The sequence below is a fragment of the Fundulus heteroclitus genome, chromosome 20, assembly GCF_011125445.2.
Source record: "Fundulus heteroclitus isolate FHET01 chromosome 20, MU-UCD_Fhet_4.1, whole genome shotgun sequence".
Lineage (NCBI taxonomy): Eukaryota > Metazoa > Chordata > Actinopteri > Cyprinodontiformes > Fundulidae > Fundulus > Fundulus heteroclitus.
The window spans coordinates 32493840-32512543 of record NC_046380.1 but is presented as its reverse complement, the minus strand read 5'-3'; the positions used below and the strand labels follow the sequence as shown (position 1 = coordinate 32512543).

At 41.2% G+C, this 18704-nt stretch overlaps 2 protein-coding genes across 4 annotated transcripts in view; both read left to right on the top strand.

Moving 5' to 3' along the window:
• The first annotated feature begins 1998 nt into the window (after positions 1-1998).
• On the top strand, positions 1999-14151 carry idh3b (isocitrate dehydrogenase (NAD(+)) 3 non-catalytic subunit beta). 2 transcript variants are annotated; one of them, XM_036151866.1, is made up of 11 exons: positions 1999-2112; positions 3194-3367; positions 3554-3674; positions 3964-4024; positions 4117-4249; positions 4392-4525; positions 5187-5289; positions 5520-5666; positions 7879-7973; positions 8079-8139; positions 13632-14151. In XM_036151866.1, the coding sequence occupies exons 1-11, from the start codon at positions 2017-2019 to the stop codon at positions 13707-13709; spliced, it is 1203 nt and encodes a 400-aa protein (XP_036007759.1). In that variant the 5' UTR covers positions 1999-2016; the 3' UTR covers positions 13710-14151. The 2 variants fall into 2 exon arrangements, with proteins under 2 accessions (XP_036007759.1, XP_036007758.1); XM_036151865.1 differs by lacking the exon at positions 13632-14151 and adding an exon at positions 9973-10692.
• Positions 14152-14731: 580 nt separating this feature from the next.
• Positions 14732-18704, top strand: part of LOC105931849 (protein tyrosine phosphatase receptor type A) — a 37181-nt gene continuing 33208 nt past the window's right edge. The window contains exon 1 of one of the 2 annotated variants that reach the window (XM_012870722.3): positions 14732-15229. The gene's annotated coding sequence lies outside the window, so the exon portion shown is untranslated. Of the gene's footprint in view, positions 15230-17027; positions 17117-18704 lie in introns of those variants that run through there. The other variant, XM_021320540.2, reaches the window with a different exon arrangement.

Sequence of the window (18704 nt, the reverse complement as noted above, 5' to 3'; positions counted from 1 at the left end):
TAACTCTCACCCTCATTCAGGTGATTAAAACATTGTTCCCTTAAGCCAAGCCAATAACACTCTAACGACTCCTCGTTACAGAGGAGTGGACCAGTTTCGGTCCATTCCGCTGGCTTAATGGTTTTTACGACCGCCCATTACTAAGGGGTGGTCCTGTTTCGGTTGAATTTGCATGTTATCTAAGCCATTACAGGCCTTTGTTTTGGTATGGTATAAAGCTTGTTACTCATCATTACTCCAGACTTTTTGAATTGAGAAAGCTTCCGGGAGAGGAAGCGAAACGTCTTCAACTACGGAAAACAAGTCCAGTTGCTTTGTTTTTTACCTTTTTTTGGAATGACCATGACCTGGATGACTGAGAATCTTCACCAGCAAATTATATGGACATGACAATGGGAGAGTAAAGGAAGAACAAAAAGTGAAAGAAAAGAAAAAAAAGAGTAGAGGTGAAAGAAAGAGGAGATAAAAGGGAGAGAATGATAAAACCTTCTTTGTCTGCTCCATCACCTGGAAAGAGACACAAAAATAACAGCACAACCAACAGACATAAAGCAACAGATACACTCGAATAACACCTAGATGCCATTGCTAAATCATATATATTATTATGTAAGCTGACATGTGTAATGTGATATTTGAAAAAAGAAAGTGAAAGAACATAAATAAATAAATAAATAAATTACAAGATTACTGTATATAAGTGAACAATTAATACCTGGGACCCAGCACCTGTGGGAGATGTGAAAGTGCACTAGTTTAGGTGAACATTATCCAGAAATAGCTTGATAGTGATTGTGGAGAACCGAAGACCCTAGGGGGCGTTATTACAGCGCAACCATTACAGTTCACAGCGAAGGAGAGCAAGTGAGACGAATTTGTGGAACGGCCGACAGGATTTTAGAAGCTCCTTTGACCCTAAAATCAGATGTTTGGGCACATTTTTGGTTTCTGTGACACGTTAAATGCATTGAAGCAAATGCACTTTATTTTCCTGTTAATATGTCTGTGATCAATAAATAGAACATAAACATAATATTTGGCTGATTTTGGTGATTGAATCACTGAGCATTAATTCAAAGTAATAAATATCGATATTGGAATCAAATCAAGCTGAGCTATGTATCGAGAATCGTATCGTATCGTGAGCTGTGTATCGAGAATCGTATCGAATCGGCTCATCCTAGATGATACCCAGCCCTTATATATATATGACAATGTAGCTGTATATACAGTGGAAATGTTAGCAATACTCATGGCCTTACAGTGGGTAGAGCAAAATAAAATTGAGAAAGTTCTTATATGTTCAGATTCATTATCATCATTAATGTCTATTTTAAATGTCTCATCTGAAAGTTGTATGGAGTTAGTTTATGAAATTTATGAAGCGTTATTTAGAATGAAACAAACTGAAACAAAGATTAGGTTTATGTGGTTACCTGCTCATAAAGATATAGAAGGTAATGATATGGCAGATCATTTAGCTAATGTGTCTAAAACAAAGTAGAACTATGGAAATAGCATATTGTAAATCTAAAATAAAATCAGTTGTGAAGAGTAAAATTAAATCTGAATGGCAACAAATATGGGAAGAAGGAACTAAAGATCGTCATTTATTTCAAGTACAAAATAAAGTAGGGAATATGGAAATAATAGAAGAAAATCGAAAAGAACAATTAGTAATGACAAGATTGCGGCCTGGACATACTGGATTACATAAAACTTTACATCTGATAGGTAAACATCCAACAGGTGGTTGTGAGTGTGGTATGGACATGGAAACAGAAGAACATTCATTGTGAAAAATATACAGCAAGTAGAGAGAAGCTAAACCAAGAAATTAGGAAATATGATATAGAGACATTAAAACTTAATAAGTTATTAATTAAACATAAAATAAATAGAGCAGTTATTACATTTTTGAAGGAAACAGGATTATACATAAGAATTTAGATTAAAGGGAGACACTCTGGTCCACACTCCAGCACAGTAGATGGCGATAATACATCTTAACGTTAGATGTCACCCGCCAGTAAAAATCACGAAGAAGAAGAAGAAGAAGAAGAAGAAGCTATGGCGGCCGCCTTGAGGGGAACGTTGGTAACTTTGGCCAAGGTGAGTGCAGCGAGGATGCGGACAGGATTCCGGGGTGATTGCGCCTGTTAGTAGGGAGAGGTGAGGTTGGTCTGAGCCGGGGAGGGGGTTCATGTCGGCGGTCAGAGAAACAGTCTGAAACATCGACATGTCAGGCTGAAGGTAACAGAGAGACCGTTAGCGGAGGCTCACCAGGAAAAGTCTTAGAAAAAACGGGATTCTTGCCATTCTGCTGGTGATAAAGTTGGACTGTTTCCACCAGTGTCTTCCCGTATGGCATCTCCAAGCTATTAAAGACGTCTGAGCCGTTCTGGTGATCTTGGTGATTTGGTTTATTTTTCAGATGCTCTCATCTAACGGGAAAATATCTAATGAAACATGCCTGAGAGCAGCTCCTTCCGGTTTTAATTCCCATGTTAAATGTTTTTTTTTTTTTTTTTTTTTTTTTCCATACCTGTTTCAGACTCGGACTTCAAAGTCACGCCCGTGGCCGCACCCTTTCATCCACCCTAGCGTCCATCCGCCTTCCACCGTGACTTTTATGGATGATAACCTTTGCGTCCGTTTTGTGAGATTTATCTGATTACTTTATGTCTTTAAATGCGACAGAAACCCAAAAAATGACTTCACGCGGCAATTGTCTTTCGCACTTTAGTTGAAACGTGACCCATCAGACTCAGTCTTATTGGTCAAGACTGTGGGCACAAGCAAAGGGCCAGACCTCAGTTTCACATGCTCACAGCGTACAGACATTAGTTATATACATATACACTTTGGAGAATATAAAATAAAATATAAGGAAACACCACGTTCATTTATCTATACTTACAGACAATATTTTTCCTTTTAGGTAGGTTGTGATGGTACAAATCTGCTTTTTTAATTCTAGAATAAAATACAGAAATGTTAAAATTGGAGTTGCTCACCTTAAAAACAGTTCTGAGTAAAACTTTTTTTTTTTGCGTGAGGAAAACGTTGGGGAAATCCCTTTTATTTATTTATTTGACTTTTTTTTTGTTTTCTGCCATTGTAATAGCAGGAAAAAAAATGCAATCTGCTCATAATCTGCTGCTGCCACGTTTTGCTTGTTGACATCTCTCAGGGCCTGGGAGGCGCCCGCTTGCATCAGCTGGCCTCTCGGCCGCTAAGTGTTTCAGCGAGTCTCTGTGGAGCCGAGAGCCCACCAGCCCGCGCTGATGGTACCTTCAAAGTCACCATGGTTCCAGGGGACGGCGTGGGACCTGAGCTGATGACTGCGGTCAAGGATGTCTTTAAGGTACCTTTAGCAAGGACGGCCATGAAGTAATGGCCTCCTCACTCCTGTTTACATTCAGCACGCAGTCAGTCGGCGATATTACAAACTAGGAAAAAAAATGGCATGAAGACAAATAAAATCCAAAGAATTTTAAATTCATTGTAGGTTTTTTTTTTTTCCTCAACTACATATTCATTTAATCTTAAGGCAGCTGACATTCCTGTTGAGTTTGAGGAGTTCCACCTCAGTGAAGTTCAGAACATGGCGAGTGAGGAAAAGTTGGAGCAGGTATTGACCTCGATGAAAAACAACAGAGTGGCCATCAAAGGTACGGCCACTTTTTCTTTGGTTCCTCTGCCATTAAGAGTATGGGGTTTGAAATGTGTAACAAAGAGGGTTTCTACAGGTCTGCTAAAGTATGGAATGTAGTTTAAATATAATTTAGGTCTGGATGAGTCCTGAGAATGTATTTCTAGACTTTATTCCCTATCCAGTGGTTTAAAAGTTCCAGCCATCCATCTGAGATCTGACCCCTAAAGAAATATCTGCTGTAACTTCATATTCCTAAAGAAACTTTAGCATTCATGTGTTTTTCATTTTTCTTATTTACCATCTAGGAAAGATTCACACACCAATGGAGTTCAAAGGGGAGTTGGCCTCTTACGAAATGAAACTAAGGTGATTAGCTTGTTGTTGGTTTTTTTGTTCTGTTTTTTTATTGTGTATATGCTATGTTTAAATTTAACTGTGCGTCTCTGTCGGTTTCCAAGGCGTGAGCTGGACCTGTTTGCTAATGTGGTCCATGTGAACAGCCTGCCGGGCTACAACACTCGCCACAACAACCTGGACCTCGTCATCATTCGGGAGCAGACTGAGGGGGAGTACAGCTCCCTGGAGCATGAGGTAAACGGGTCTCATTAGGACTACTGTCAGCAGGGAATATGTCAGTTTCTAAAAAAAAAAACCCGCTGCATCATGCTTTCAGTCCTTTTTTTTTTCCTCCCTCATTCTGCAATTAAAATCACCTCGTTGGAACTGTTCGTAGAGTGTGCCGGGCGTGATCGAATGTTTGAAGATTATCACCAGGGTGAAGTCGCGGCGCATCGCCAAGTTTGCCTTTGACTACGCCACTAAGAAGGGGCGAAACAAGGTCACAGCAGTTCACAAAGCAAATATCATGTGAGGGCATTTTTTTTTAGGACTAATTCTTTGTCTACCAAGAATTTTAAGTTCCTATTTTCAGCTCACGCTACCAGTAGGGACACTGGTAGCGTTTATTTTTTTCAAAACTTAGTAAATTTGGTAACACTTTATTTGAAGGGGTGTACATAAGACTGACATTACACTGTCATAAACATGACATAACACCTGTTATGAACATAAATGACTCTTTATGAATGTTTAGGACTGTTGTCATTAATTGTCATTCGGTAAATTATGACACTATTAAAGCAAAGTTGACATTGTTTAAAATGTCTTTGTTATGACAAGCCCTTAATTTAACAAAACCCCAAATCAAGCCCTTAATTTAACCTAACTCCAAATCAAGCCCTAAACCTAACCTTGTCTCTGTTAATGTCAAGTTGTCATAACAAAGACATTTTAAACAATGTCAACTGTGCTTTAATAGTGTCATAATTTACCGAATGACAATTAATGACAACAGTCCTAAACATTCATAAAGAGTCATGTATGTTCATAACAGGTGTTATGTCATGTTTATGACAGTGTAATGTCAGTCTTATGTACACCCCTTCAAATAAAGTGTAACCGTAAATTTTGATCATAATTTGCATCACAATTAAAGCGATGTCCGTCCTTATCTATTGTATCATTGCAGGAAATTGGGGGACGGCCTGTTTCTGCAGAGTTGCGCAGAGGTGGCAGAGCTGTACCCCAAAATCAAATATGAGACCATAATCATCGATAACTGTTGCATGCAGGTATTTACAGCCTTAATATTTCATCCTTTTTTATTGTGAGCTACCACATTATTAGTGTTTCTTGTACTCCCTTCATTAAAAAGTGAATGCCATGGTCTTTACAATTGTTTTTTTTTTTCTCTTTTTTTTCTTTTTAGTTTCTCATTATTTTAGTATGAGTATTTCATTGCTTGTGTTTCAATATTTCATTGCTTGTGTTTCAATATTTCATTGCTTGTGTTTCAATGCAGCTGGTCCAAAACCCCTACCAGTTTGACGTACTGGTCATGCCCAACCTTTATGGAAATATTATCGATAACCTGGCAGCGGGACTGGTTGGAGGAGCCGGAGTCGTTCCAGGGGAAAGTTACAGTGCGGAATATGTTGTTTTTGAAACTGTGAGTTTCTTTAATTAATCGGATTTCTCTTTTTAGATTCTTGTCACTTTCAAAGCTCACCCAGTCTGTCAAACTATGCTTGCGCTACACAAGCAGGACCTAAATCTAAGAATTAAAACAACAATTCATCCTTTATTGGTATTAGATCAAATAAAATGGAGAACAACTCAATTATAGAATATCGTCATAGAAGCAAAATGTTGGAACCTTAAACTACTTGATAGATTATTTTTCAAAAAAGAAATGTAAAAGAAAACTATCCTTTTAGATGACACACTGTATGATGTTAATAATTTCAAATGGATTTCATCATTATTTTGTAACTGTTGGTCAGGAGCTACCCAGTGGTTTCACACAGCCAAAGGATAAGAATCATGTAAATGAAAATCTGCTCCACCATTACAGACGAGTCTATTTTTTTTTCCAAGATCTTGAAATTTTTTTTATTTATTTTTTTAAAGCTTTACAAATTTATAGAAAATCATAGTTGGTTGCCAGTCGTGTTTAAAGCAGACGGGTTCACTTCAATGGCAGAAATGCAGCATGTTTTACGTAGCTGAATATATATTAGCAAATGGAATAAATAATTGTGATTTATTTATTTAATTAAAAAAAAGCCTTCATAGACCAAAAGTTTGCCTGTGGTGAACTACTAGGTTCTGTGCTAGGCCCTAAATGTTTTATATCATGAATGAGTCATTTATGTTTAATAAATGACTTACCATCATTTCAGTTAACAGATGTAGTGTATCAAACTGCCTAAAGCTAACTTTATTCGCTGATGACACAACATTATGTATTTCTGGTAACACTTGAATATGGGAGTGATAACTGATTTAAAATTGTGTAGAAAATGTCTTATGTTAAATCTTTTGAAATATGGTGAATCAAAAAGCTTTTAACCAAAAAACATATACATGCTAAACTGCGCTCCAATAGTGTCATAAATGGATGCTACTCACCTATTCATCTAAAACAGGTCACGTCAAGACAAGTTTATTTGTATCGCACATTTCAGCAGCGAGGAGGTTCAACGTGCCGTACGTCATGGAAACATAAAAACATCATAAACACATCGAATCAGTCACTGGTTGTGAGACAAACACTACATTGTATCAGGTGAAAACTTCAATACACATCAAATAAATTGGTCAATGTTCCTGTTATTATGGGTCGAAAGCAGCTCTGAACAGGAGGGTTTTCAGTCTTGATTTAAAGGAACTCAGTGTTTCAGCTGATTTGGAGTTTTCTGGAAGTTTGTTCCAGGTTTGTGGAGCATAGAAAATAAATGCTGCTTCTCCATGTTTGGTTCTGGTTCTGGGTATGCAGAGTAGACCAGAACCAGAAGATCTGATGGGTTGATACAGCAACAACAGGTCTTTAATGGATTTTGGTGCTAAAGCCGTTCAATGACTTTAATGACTAACAAGTAATTTAAAGTATATTCTCCAAACTACAGAGAGCCAATGTAAGGACTTTAGAACGGGGCTGATGTGCTCGATCTTCCTGGCTTTAGTGAGAATACCAGCAGCACCGTTCTGGATCAGTTGTAGATTTATTTTATTTATTTTTTTGGTAGACCTTGGAATACACTGTTGCAGTAATCAATGTGACTAAAGATAAATGCATGGATTAGTTTCTCTAGATCTCAATGTTCTTCAGATGATAGAAAGCTGACATTGTAACTGTCTTTATGGGTCCTTGAAGGCTCAGGTCTGAGTCCATCACTACACCCAGATTTTGGGCCCAATCACTAGTTTGTAGTTGTAATAATTAAAGCTGCCTCCTGACTCTTGTTCGTTCCTCTTTAGGTCCAAAGATAATAACTTCAGTTTTGTTTCTGTTCAGCTGGAGAAAGTTTTGGCAGGGAAACATGCAGGGCAGTGGGCCATTTTTGCATTCAAATTAAATTATAGTTTGAATTAGGCATTTATTCAATCATTAAACAATTGCAAATTGTTAACGTAGAAGTTGGTGTACAAAGCATACAATAACCTCCCTCCAAGTTGTAGATAGAAGTAGTTTTGAGTAAAGTTATGGTCAGATGCTTGCTTAAAAAAGTAAATGTCACGACAAATACTAAAAAACGTGTACATCTGTTAAAAGTTTGGATTAATTATGATAATGAATGACGACAGCCCTGCTCACAATGTGATTTAAAATGTGTAAGAATTCCTTCATTTCTTGGCATTTTTTTATTTTATTTTATCAGGGAGCTCGCCACCCGTTTGCACAAGCAGTGGGAAGGAACATCGCCAACCCTACAGCCATGCTCCTCAGTGCTGCTAACATGCTGAGGCACCTCAAGTGAGTCTGATTCTTAATCTCTTTATGACCAATTACAGAATAGGTTTGTTCCTTTTTGTGAGAAAGCTCTGGCTGCCTTTCAAATGTTTCTGTGTTTTGCTTCAGCCTGGAGTACCACTCCCAAATGGTATCAGAAGCTGTCAAGAGGGTCATCAAACAGGGAAAGGTAATGAATGCTAAAAAAATGCTATCTTTCCTGCCTCTGGGGGGAGCAGGGGGGGGGGGGGTAACATTGGGAAATGCAGCTGAATGTGGATGCCAACAGAACATGCATACACTTGCGCGTGTTCTTTAAATAACCTGCTTTCATGTCCTTATTTGCAGGCCAGCAGCTGAAAATGTTAGCCTGAACATGCAGCCACTATATACAATTATGCGTCCTTTTAAGGATCAAATATAATTTGATGTTCTTTGAGCAACCCTGAACAGCCAGGCCTAAAATTTTTCTGCCGATCAGTTGGGTAAAAACAATGGTGCCTGCATATGAGGTGTGACATTAGCAGTTCTGCCTAACAGCGTGTGTGTTGGAGAGCCTTTGGTCCACTAGTGTTTAGATTGCACCTGTACCAGGCCTGTTGCATTTCTATGCTGCTCTGTTTTATCTTTCTTCAATATTTCCAGGTCACGCATAATATTCTTTCTAACATTTTTTTATTTATTTTTTTTCAGAAAAGGGTTCGGAACTAACATTTTCACTCTTATCATTAACATATTAGCCTCTTATCATACTTTTCCTATGTGGTCTTTAGGTTCAAGATATAAAATGCAGTATGAAAAAAAAACACTCATTAGGTTCCAACAATTACTAGTAATTAATAATAAAGTAATTAATAATAAAGCACATAATTTGAATTAGGGACTTTGCTGCTGATGATTCATGTCTTCACAGTTTCTAAAGGTGCGTACATTTTAATTTGAAATGAAGATATGTTTACTTCTTTAACTTTTGATACTTTATCCATTTATCTTTAAATGTAAGTCATTAATGTTAATCTATTTTTTTTTTTTGTTTGGTTGTTCTTGAGAAAAAAAACAAACTGACCCTGTGGAATCATATCCTGTGCTGTGTTTGAGAAGGTTAGAAAAATGGAGTACCACCCCCGCCTCTTCTCCATACATGCTGCAGTGGACTACGAATATTAAGACAGTTTTGATTCAACTGAGGCAAAGTATCAAGCCTTGGGGTATACCTGATTTAATTAGAGAGAAAAAAATACCTGTTCCGTTAAAAAAAAAAAAGCAATATACAGTAACCAAAAGCACTGTGGACAAAAGCCACATTTTTTGTAATTTTCAAAATCTTCGTGGTTAATTGTGTGCCTGCCTTCGCCAAAACGATGCAAAATATTAACTATAAAATAGTTTTGACCTATAATTACAGATCATCTGCTCCGGATTTTAAATGTAGTGTCATTTAGCGTCTGCTGAATGTGAGAAGCATGCTGCCGTGGTTTAATGTGTTGATAATACATCAACAACAACCTTGCTTGTATTTGAAGCTTTAATTGCAGTTGTGCAGCAAGCATGCGGGTCTCAACAGAACCCTAGCAGGTGTGATTAGTCATAGAGTAAATGTTCAACACACATTTAATGCATACCATTTTTAAAGCGAACGCTTCTGAATTATTTATCGTGGCGGTTTGGATTGACGATTCCAGCTGCATGCTCTGAAAGCATGCACAGCACCGTGATTGCCCCAGATTGACTTAAATAAAAAAATAAAAAAAGAAATTACCTGTAAAGGGGGTTTGTAGTTTTATGATCTGAAAAGGGCAATACTGTCTCAAGCACAATTATATGACCCCAACCACCAACCAATACCTATCCCCGCCACCCCAGCTTTCTGTTTGTAGTGAAATAATAGGAAAATACTGGAATTCGTGTTTGCTCCTCCACTTCTCCTTTTTTTTTTTTCCTTCCTCTCCCTGTATCCTCCCGACCTGTATGTGTGTGTGTGTGTGTGTGTGTGTGTTAATGTTTGTTTGTATGCACATCCCAGGTTCGAACGCGAGACCTTGGCGGGTACTGTACCACTGGCGACTTTGTGCATGCAGTTGTGGAGAACCTGCGCCACCGACCCGTCCAATAAGATCCCACCCGCCACACCCATGTCGCCCTAAATGTGGACCTAGATCCTAACATGACCTGAGGGGCATGTTAAGACTGAAACCCTTCCCTCCTCCATGTTGTATCCCATATGTGTTACACTGCTTTGACATTAGGGGCCTCCAATATTATCATTTAATGTATTTGTGATTGAGCCTGTGTAAAAGCAGTGATTTGTGACGTACTTTGTGGAAAAAAAATACACAGTTTATCCAGATTTCCATCCTGCATTTTGTTCTGTTTCCTCTCCCCACCTGCTGTCCCTTTCCCTCCATAATACCGTCTCTTTTTTTGTCTTAATTTAAAAAAAAAGATTATCAGTTTGAGCATTTTAATCATTCCGTGTTAAACTAATGGGTATACTTATATATTTATTAAACGTTAATCCAAATGGGGCCTCTACATTCGTATTTGTTTGCAGTCTGGAATAGTTTAAATCAGTGCTTTACTGTTTTCTTAAGTGGAGAAAAATTGAGCTGCTATATTAACGGTTTCTGCATATTTGAAAAGTATAGAATTTGCTTTTATCATTTTCCCAGACCTGGTGTAGAAGAATGTTTCAATTTCCAGACTTTATTCTGATTTCTAAAAGATTAAAATCTTCATAACATGAGTTTGAACAGTTTAGCCTTCAGTATTTTTTTTTTTTTTTTGAGGTACTGTTTGAGAATCCACTCATAAACACATACTCCAAAATAATAAAGGACAATTTTACAGCCCTTTTGACAAATAGTCCAGTTTGAAGCTCATTTTTAAACTGGATGTGATTCATAAACTGATCATAATCAAGGTGGTTTAAACTTGGACTTTTGTTTGTTTTTACAAACAATTTAACACTATCAGAGTATACACTATATACTTTAAAGAATCTGGCCTGATTTAAGGCATAAAATAATCTTTGCTTTTTAAATGAGACAGATCTAACTTAGAGGTTACAACAAAAGCAGTGAAACAGTCGAGCAAACTTCAGCACTATGTCTGGATTTGAGGAGCAGACCAATAAGCCACGTCTATTATCTAAGCTCTTTCTAGGTAAATATTTTGCACTCTGGTGTCCAGAATGTTATAAAAACAGTTTAACAACTTATAGAAATTTGGTTTAGATGTGTGGAGTTTTGATATGGCAATCCCTTACATATCACTACATTCATGGTAGCTGCTTCTATGAGCGTTCAACAAATGGGAATGTCTGTGCTTTTCCAGACAATTTTTCCAGCTTGTATTCATTATATTGTAGATCAGAAAGGCAGAATGTCATAAGTTAGTTAAGGACACACGACAGTAAAACGCAAAAACCAAATAAGGTACCATTTGATGCAAAAGGGAAAGATCCATAAAAAATTATTCATGTTTCTATTCATCTGTTGTGAAGCAGCCAGATTATCTTATTAAATATTCACACTTTTTTTGCTCTTGACAACTTTACAATAATTGCCTTTCATCATTCTATTCTTATCTAGGCTGTTGATGGTTCAACATTTCTGTTATAACAAACTTTTATGTAACATTAAAGCACCAAAGGCCCAAGTAGAACTAGAACTCTGAATTGCTGTTGAATGAATCACAACCCATGGTTATTGCATCCAATCATGTGACTCCTATGGATTTATTTTGTCATCTATCACCCCCAGTACAGGAGGCCCATCTTCAACAGCATTACGCCTAAACATATATATATATATATATATATATATATATATATATATATATATATATATATATATATATATATATATATATATATATATATATATGAGAGATAGATCTATAGATAGATATCTATAGATATATATCACACCCCTACCATTGTCTAGCCTTATTTATCTGTGCAGTGGTCATTGGGTGGGAGGCGGTGTATACCACAGATCAACATAAAGACGCACACACCCATACCTAAGGGCAATTTAGAGAGACCAATTACGTCATGTTTGTCCAGTGACAAGGAAACTTCCATTGCTGCAGTTGTATAACGTTTAGTGTAGAGAAACTTGACTGGTCAGTCCTGTCCTAAGCCGCATTGAACACCTTTGGAATGAGTTAAACCAGCAATAAGCAGAATTTCATTATTGTGGATAGAACTTAAATATAGCGATGTGGAAAACTAAAGGTATAGTTTTAGATGGACTATGGTATGACGTCACACACCATCTCTCTGGGTTGTTCTCCAGTCTTCTGTTGAAAAAGCCGGGCCGGCTGCGCGTGTGCACTTACTTCCATGTGAAAGCTGCTGCTCAGGGCTTAGCCCTCCCTGGCCATAAAACGCCACCGTCAGAGCAGTGTAGTGTAGGAGCAAGATGGCAGAGAGCACACCCAGCAGATCGAAACGTTCTCTTGTTAACAGCATTACACAGTTATTACTCCTTCACTACATGTTCCTCTGAAAGGTGATGCAGTTTTGCTGTGTATTTATCCTTTGCAAATATGTGCATAAGAGGCGAAGGGGTGGAGAGGAGCTCCTCACATATCTTGTTTTGGTCTACAGACAGTGCTCAGCAGCCCACCTAGAGGTGAAATTTTGCTTATTTTCCCTGTAAAGGAGACGACTCATGCATTTAAGGTCTTTCCTTTCACATTTAAATCATTTAGTTGTGGTCTCTATAAAGTGGAACTGCAATGCTTTGGAGTGAATTCCTCATTATTGCCCCACAGGCCTGCTATTGCCCCTGTTCTGAGGTGCGTCTGAGAGCAACTGGTTTTGGTGCTGTCTCTTTAAATCTAAAGGAGGCACTTCACACCCTGCCTACCTCCAGGTTGCAGAGCCCTCCTCTCCACACCATTATTGTAGTGCGCTTGGGGACGGTATAGCGAATTGTTGGGGTTAATAAACCAAACACTTTTACTTATCCACTTGTAGCTTCAGCATCCTTGAGCTTGGACTACGAAATCGCAGCGGGGAGTGGGGGGAGGGGGAATTGGCCTCTCCATGACCTGGTTTAGCAGCTCCGCAGCAGACACTTTGACATTATTGTTCCAAAAATGTACTAGGGAATATAGAAAGCAGAGCGGATTGAATCATGACCCAAATGGAATATAAAGATATCTACACAGCACATGGACAGACTACAGTCAACTTTTGTGCATCCCTGACCTCAAATACACAGCAAAATGTATTTAAGAGCTAAAAAAAGTAGATTTATATATATATATATATATATTTCGTGATATGTGTATTTATTTGATATTTCTCCCAGTAACCCTCCATAGTGGAGAACATACAAACTGTTAAGCAGAAACACCCCGATCCGGGATTCAAGCCCAGGCTCTTCCTTTTTTGCAAGGCAACGAGTGTAAACCATCATCATCCAAACCAGTAGAAACACGTGAAACACGCCGCTCTGTTTCACAGCGTTGACAGGTAGCCTGCATTTCCAAATCACGAAAACCCAGTTCTGACGTTTTCTTCACAGCAACAGCATTGCTCATCCAGCTAAGCTTGTTCTGTGAGTACAATTATCAAAGGCTCTCCTAACACGCAGGCCATGTTACTGTATGTGGACATGTGGCGCGGCAGCTGCGCGTATGGTTAACACTTTGTCCTTATGTTTGCAACAGGTGCGCACCGGAGACCTGGGGGGCTACGCGTCGTGCGACGAGTTCACCCGGGCTGTCGTTGCCAACCTGCCCGTCTGAGCTTTGTGGAAATGCAAATCTGTCAGCTGCTGCCTGAGACGCATACTTTTCCTTTTAAATTGCCTTCTGCCCTACTGACCGTGCACTGGTTCAGCTATATATGAGCTCACTCACATATTTATTAAACCTTAAAACACAAGATCTGCACCAATATGTTCACAAAACATGGTTCAAATATGACATTTAAGGGAATAATAATAATAATATACAAATGTTTGGAGTCTTTATCGACACAGTTTCAACGCAGCAGCCTGGACGGCGACGCACACCAACCTTTGCTTTCCTGATCCTGTAAAGTTCTGCGTAATGCCTTTATTTCGGGTCATTAAGCGGCAGTCAAAACGTGATGGATGTATACTTCTGATTATTTATTAACTTCATGTTTAGCCTCTGCGCTTCATTTCTCCTAAGATGTGAATAAAAAATGAGTTATAACAGCTGGCGTTTTGAAGCACGGCGCATGACTCTTAATGGAAGCCCGATGCAGTATTCAGTGGTATTAAAAGTTTATCACGGCGGTGTGCGGCGGAATCAGCGTGCGTTTCCTCTGGAGCAAGGAGCAGACGCGCTCGTTTCTCGTATCCAGACGCACATCGGGCGGAACAGAAAAGTCTGCCGCGGAGGAGGCGTCGTGTGAACGGTGGGTGATGTTACAGCAAATAAACGCACCCTGTTCCAAGGCAAGGGCTGGAGGGACCCACACATGTTCCACTGTCCCAACATACTGCTCACAAATATGTTGAACGGGTCGCGTAATTTACTAAAACCTTCTAACTTCTCTGAGCAGATTTTCTAATTGTGTGCCATTTGGTTGTAAGGAGGATGCTAATCTTAAACGCATGCACATCTATTGACTTAAATCGACGAAAATACTTTTTCAATACGGTTTTGATTAACAGAGAAACCTCATCTGGGACATCCCCCCCTGCGTGCAGAACCAAGCTCTGCCAGCAGGGGTCGCTGTCTGCTATGGAGAAACAGCGGAGCGGAGTCTGGGCCTGGCATTGGATTTTTTTTTTTTTTTTTTTTTTTTTTTTCTGCTCTCCTTCCCATTCTTCCTTTGCAGACAGACACACAACATGGCGGACTAGAATAGTCGGCCGACGCGCCCGGATACAGCGGATACACCGTCGGGGGCTTCACCCTCCAAGGAGGCACGCACAGGACCCCGCGACCGGACAGCGCAGGCAGGAGAAGCGGCGGATTTTTTTTTTTTTTTTCAGGGGGAGCCATCTTTATCTGGATCTAGCTGGGGGGGAAAACTGACTGCGAAGTGTTGGCAGTGTGTCCCAGGCTGCGCTCCCCTCCCCAACCCCCTATCTCTCTACCCCGCTCGCTCTCCTCTCTGCTCCCGGGGTGTGGGAGGCAGGGGCCGGGTTGGAGAAACGTGGAAAGACAAGGAGCGGCGGATACGGTTCTCCAGTCTTTCTCGGCCTTCGTTTCTCCCGGAAAGGGTCCCAACATCTCCCCCCACCCCACCGCCGCCGCCTCCTCTCCCTGTGGGCGCCGCGAGAGTTGTGGTGAGTTTACTTGTTTTTGTTGCGCAAAAAAAAAAAAAAAGAAGGGGAAAAAAGCGCCGAATCCCCACTTGTTACAACGTCGCTGTGCGCGAGCGTGTTTCCTCTCGCCGTAACACTGCATCTCACCCACAGACGGGCACTTTGTGGCCCCCTCTTCCTCCTCCTCCTCCTCCTCTTCCTCCCCCTCGCGCAGACAGAGAGCCCCTTATATGTCGGTGGACGCGGACAAGCAGCGGGGTCGAGTTTAATGCTCGTAAACCGTGAGCGTTTCAGAAGCAGCTCGGAGGCAGGGAGGGATTTTATTTATTTATTTATTTATTTATTTATTTATTTATTTATTTATTTTAGCGAAGGGGGCTCAGGGAGAAAAAAAAGGGGGGGGGGGTAGCAGAGGGGAAGGAGGGAGGCAGGAGTGGGGTTGTTGTGCCAACACGGATGCGGTTGCGGTGGCACGGGAACAAAGAGGAGGAGGAGGGGGGGGGGGGTGTCTCTGGAAAGTCGGCTGTATTGATCAATGCTTTATTACACATGGAGGAGGAGAGGAGGGAGCTGCGGGTCTCCATCGTGGATCTGGTCCTCCATCAAATCACAGCGGCTGCTTTGTGGCGCTGCTGCTGCCTGCTGCTTCTTCCGACACATGCTGGACACCCCCGCCTCCCCACGCACCTCCTCCTCCCTCCCTCCCTCCAACAGCCTCTCCCAAAGTTTTAGCAATGATTAATATCCTCCTCCTCCCCTTTCAGAGTTATGGGTGTAACCAAGCGAATCATAAGTTTTTATTTTCATGAATTAACTTTGCCTTCACTGGGAGCACAGACTGGTTGGCAGGAGGAGGGGGGGGGGGGGGGGGGTGATTGTGAAGTAGATAAGCGAGTAAAAGTTTTTATTTTTGCTTCGTTTAGGTCACAGAAAGTGGTTGCAAAAGGTACTCATGCCTCTTGACCATTAATGCCTAATAAAATAAAATAAATACATGCATCTGGTGAAGTGTTCGTCAGGGCTGGGCGATATGGCAAAAAAAAAAAAATCCAACATTTATATATATTTTACCAAATCCGTTTATTTGGTTTTCTTTTTTGTTTCATAAAAACAAATTATATATAAAAAAAAAAAAGTACTTTTATTTGAATAATCCCACGTGGGAGTTGACCTGAATTCGTAGTTCAACTTATTATGAGCTTTAAAACATGCCTACAAAACAAGATGGTGGGCCCCGCCGTCGTAAACAATGAGATTATAACACAAAATTATTTGCTGTTTGTGTTGCACATCTTACAACAGGCTTCCCTTCACTTGTGAAACTTCACACCAACTTAAGAAAATATGTAAATGAAAAAATGAAGGTGCCTTATCTTAGGGTTAAAAAAAAAAAGGTTCCTCTTTGAATTATCTTTACAATATCTTTTCCTAAACGTATATTCAACATTTCATGGTATTGCCAAAACAGTTTCCTCTTTCGGGACTGATACGGTGCAAAGTTTCATGGAAAGCCCAGTAGAGCGCATTGGCAGAAATACATTTTTCCCCCCGATTTTTTTCAAAATAAATCCTCAGGAGTTGCAAATTCGTTTTAATCGATAAAGTCGATTTATGGCCCAGCCTCAGTGTCCGTCTGTTCAGCCCCCTTTACTCCGACACACCTAAATAAAGTCCAGTGCAACCAATAAACGTGACCCCAAACACCAGGGAGCACAGCGGTTATGTCAGGGAGAAAGCCGTGGAGCGCTTTAAAGCAGCTTTATAATTTATGTCAACATCCCAGGCTTTGGACATCTCCAAGCAGCGACTGCAGACCCGCCCACACCCGGCCGTCCACCTGAAGGGGCAGACCAGACGAGGCAGGAGCCGCGCGCTCCTCAAACTCTGCTGAGAGAAGTCCGCAGGAAGGTTTGTGTGCAGCTCGCCACCGGCCATGTAGGCCGCACAGCAAAACGTGTGGAGGAATGTGCTCCGGTCAGATAAGAGCTGCAGCGTAGGCGGAGCACCAAGACCTGAAATCAGCAGGCCGGCCTCAGGGTGGGGGGGCAAACACGGTGGTGGCGGCGTCATGCTGCGTGGAAGCTGCTCCTCCGTGGTCTGAGCGGAACTGGTCAGGGTGGATGGGGCTGAACGCGGAGCTGCCCTGGAAGGAAATCTGTTTGGCTTCGATGGCTGAATGTCTCCCTGTTGGAACGGTCCAGTCAAAGTCCAGAGATCTGGTCAGGAATCTGTGACAGGAACCGGACAAAAGCTTAGGTGCAGCTGTAAATGCACGAAATGTGGTTCTAGAAGGTATTCACCCAGGGGTCTGAATACAAACGCTCCTTTAAAAAAAAAAGACATCCTCACACCACTAAACCATACCCTCACCTTCTTCTCTTTGTCATAAAAAATGTCAACACAACAAGTGGGAGTAGTTGTTGGAACGCGTCTATTTCAGACGGATTCTGAACCAAACGCAGACATGCGCTCTGACTCGCCGCGCCGCAGCTCATCGGTGGGATCCTCCGCTCCACCTGCCAGCCTCACGGAGGTCGCGTCGCGTTTGTGGCATCCGGGTTCACAGCTACAGCTGCGTGGCCTCCATTTTTTTTTTTTTTCAGGCGTGTACCGTGAACTCTGCCCGTCAGGCCCGGACACGTTGGCCGCTTCCCCAGACGAGCCGTTGCACCAGATGAGAACGGGTTGCTGTCGTCATTTCAGAAAACCCGAGTTATTTCCGACTCGGGTAGCCGGGCGCGTTTCTCAGCAGAGGGCCGACTGATGTTCACGGCGCGCTTCATAGACGTCCTCGTTTTCTAAGGCTGAGAGGAACGGCTTGAAAAACCGCTGTGGGAATCCCGCGGGAGACTTTGGCGGGTTGGCTCCTCCGGGTGTTGTGGAGTTTCACAACGTCAGCTGTGGTGTTGTGATCCGGCTGTTTGGGTGGGGCCGGTGGGATGTCTCTGCTTCCACCTGTGGGCCAACAGGTCTTTTTGAGCGTGTGGGAGTTCTGTGACTCAGCTCTCGCATGGGGTTCAGGAAATGAACGTGAGGGAATATTTACAAGTGATTCATCAGCAGAACCAGATGTCTCGGCTGAGCGGAGGCCGATCAACCCCGCGCCGGTTCAGTCCTCGGAAAAGGACGGAGTAAATCGCTGCTGTACGTCCTCCGGGTACGCCAGAGATTTCATGTGATCTTGTAAAAGTAGGGGCTGTTTAACGATCAACAGAATCTGCGTTTCATCCTTCCTTTTTTCCCCCTCAGGGCTTCGTCTAGAGCCGCGCTATTTAACTTTTACCCCAATAACCAAAACTAGAGCGATCTAAGTCCTTTAAGTCATTTGGAGACTGTCCTTTTTGGTTTTTAGGGTATAAAGTATACACTGATCTGAGTTTTCTTTCCCGAGCATTTCCTTCACAATTCACGCTAAACCTGACTTTGTTACAGGAACTTTGTCGTAAATCTAATTGCCTGTGGCGTCTGCCTTTTTTTAATGGACCAGTCAGTCGGT

Coding starts and splice junctions, on each gene's coding strand:
- idh3b (XM_036151865.1), top strand. CDS start 2,017: ATGTCACCCGCCAGTAAAAATCACGAAGAAGAAGAAGAAGAAGAAGAA. Junction 4,526..5,186: donor GTTCACAAAGCAAATATCAT/GTGAGGGCATTT, acceptor GTATCATTGCAG/GAAATTGGGGGACGGCCTGT. Junction 8,140..9,972: donor GGGTCATCAAACAGGGAAAG/GTAATGAATGCT, acceptor TGCACATCCCAG/GTTCGAACGCGAGACCTTGG.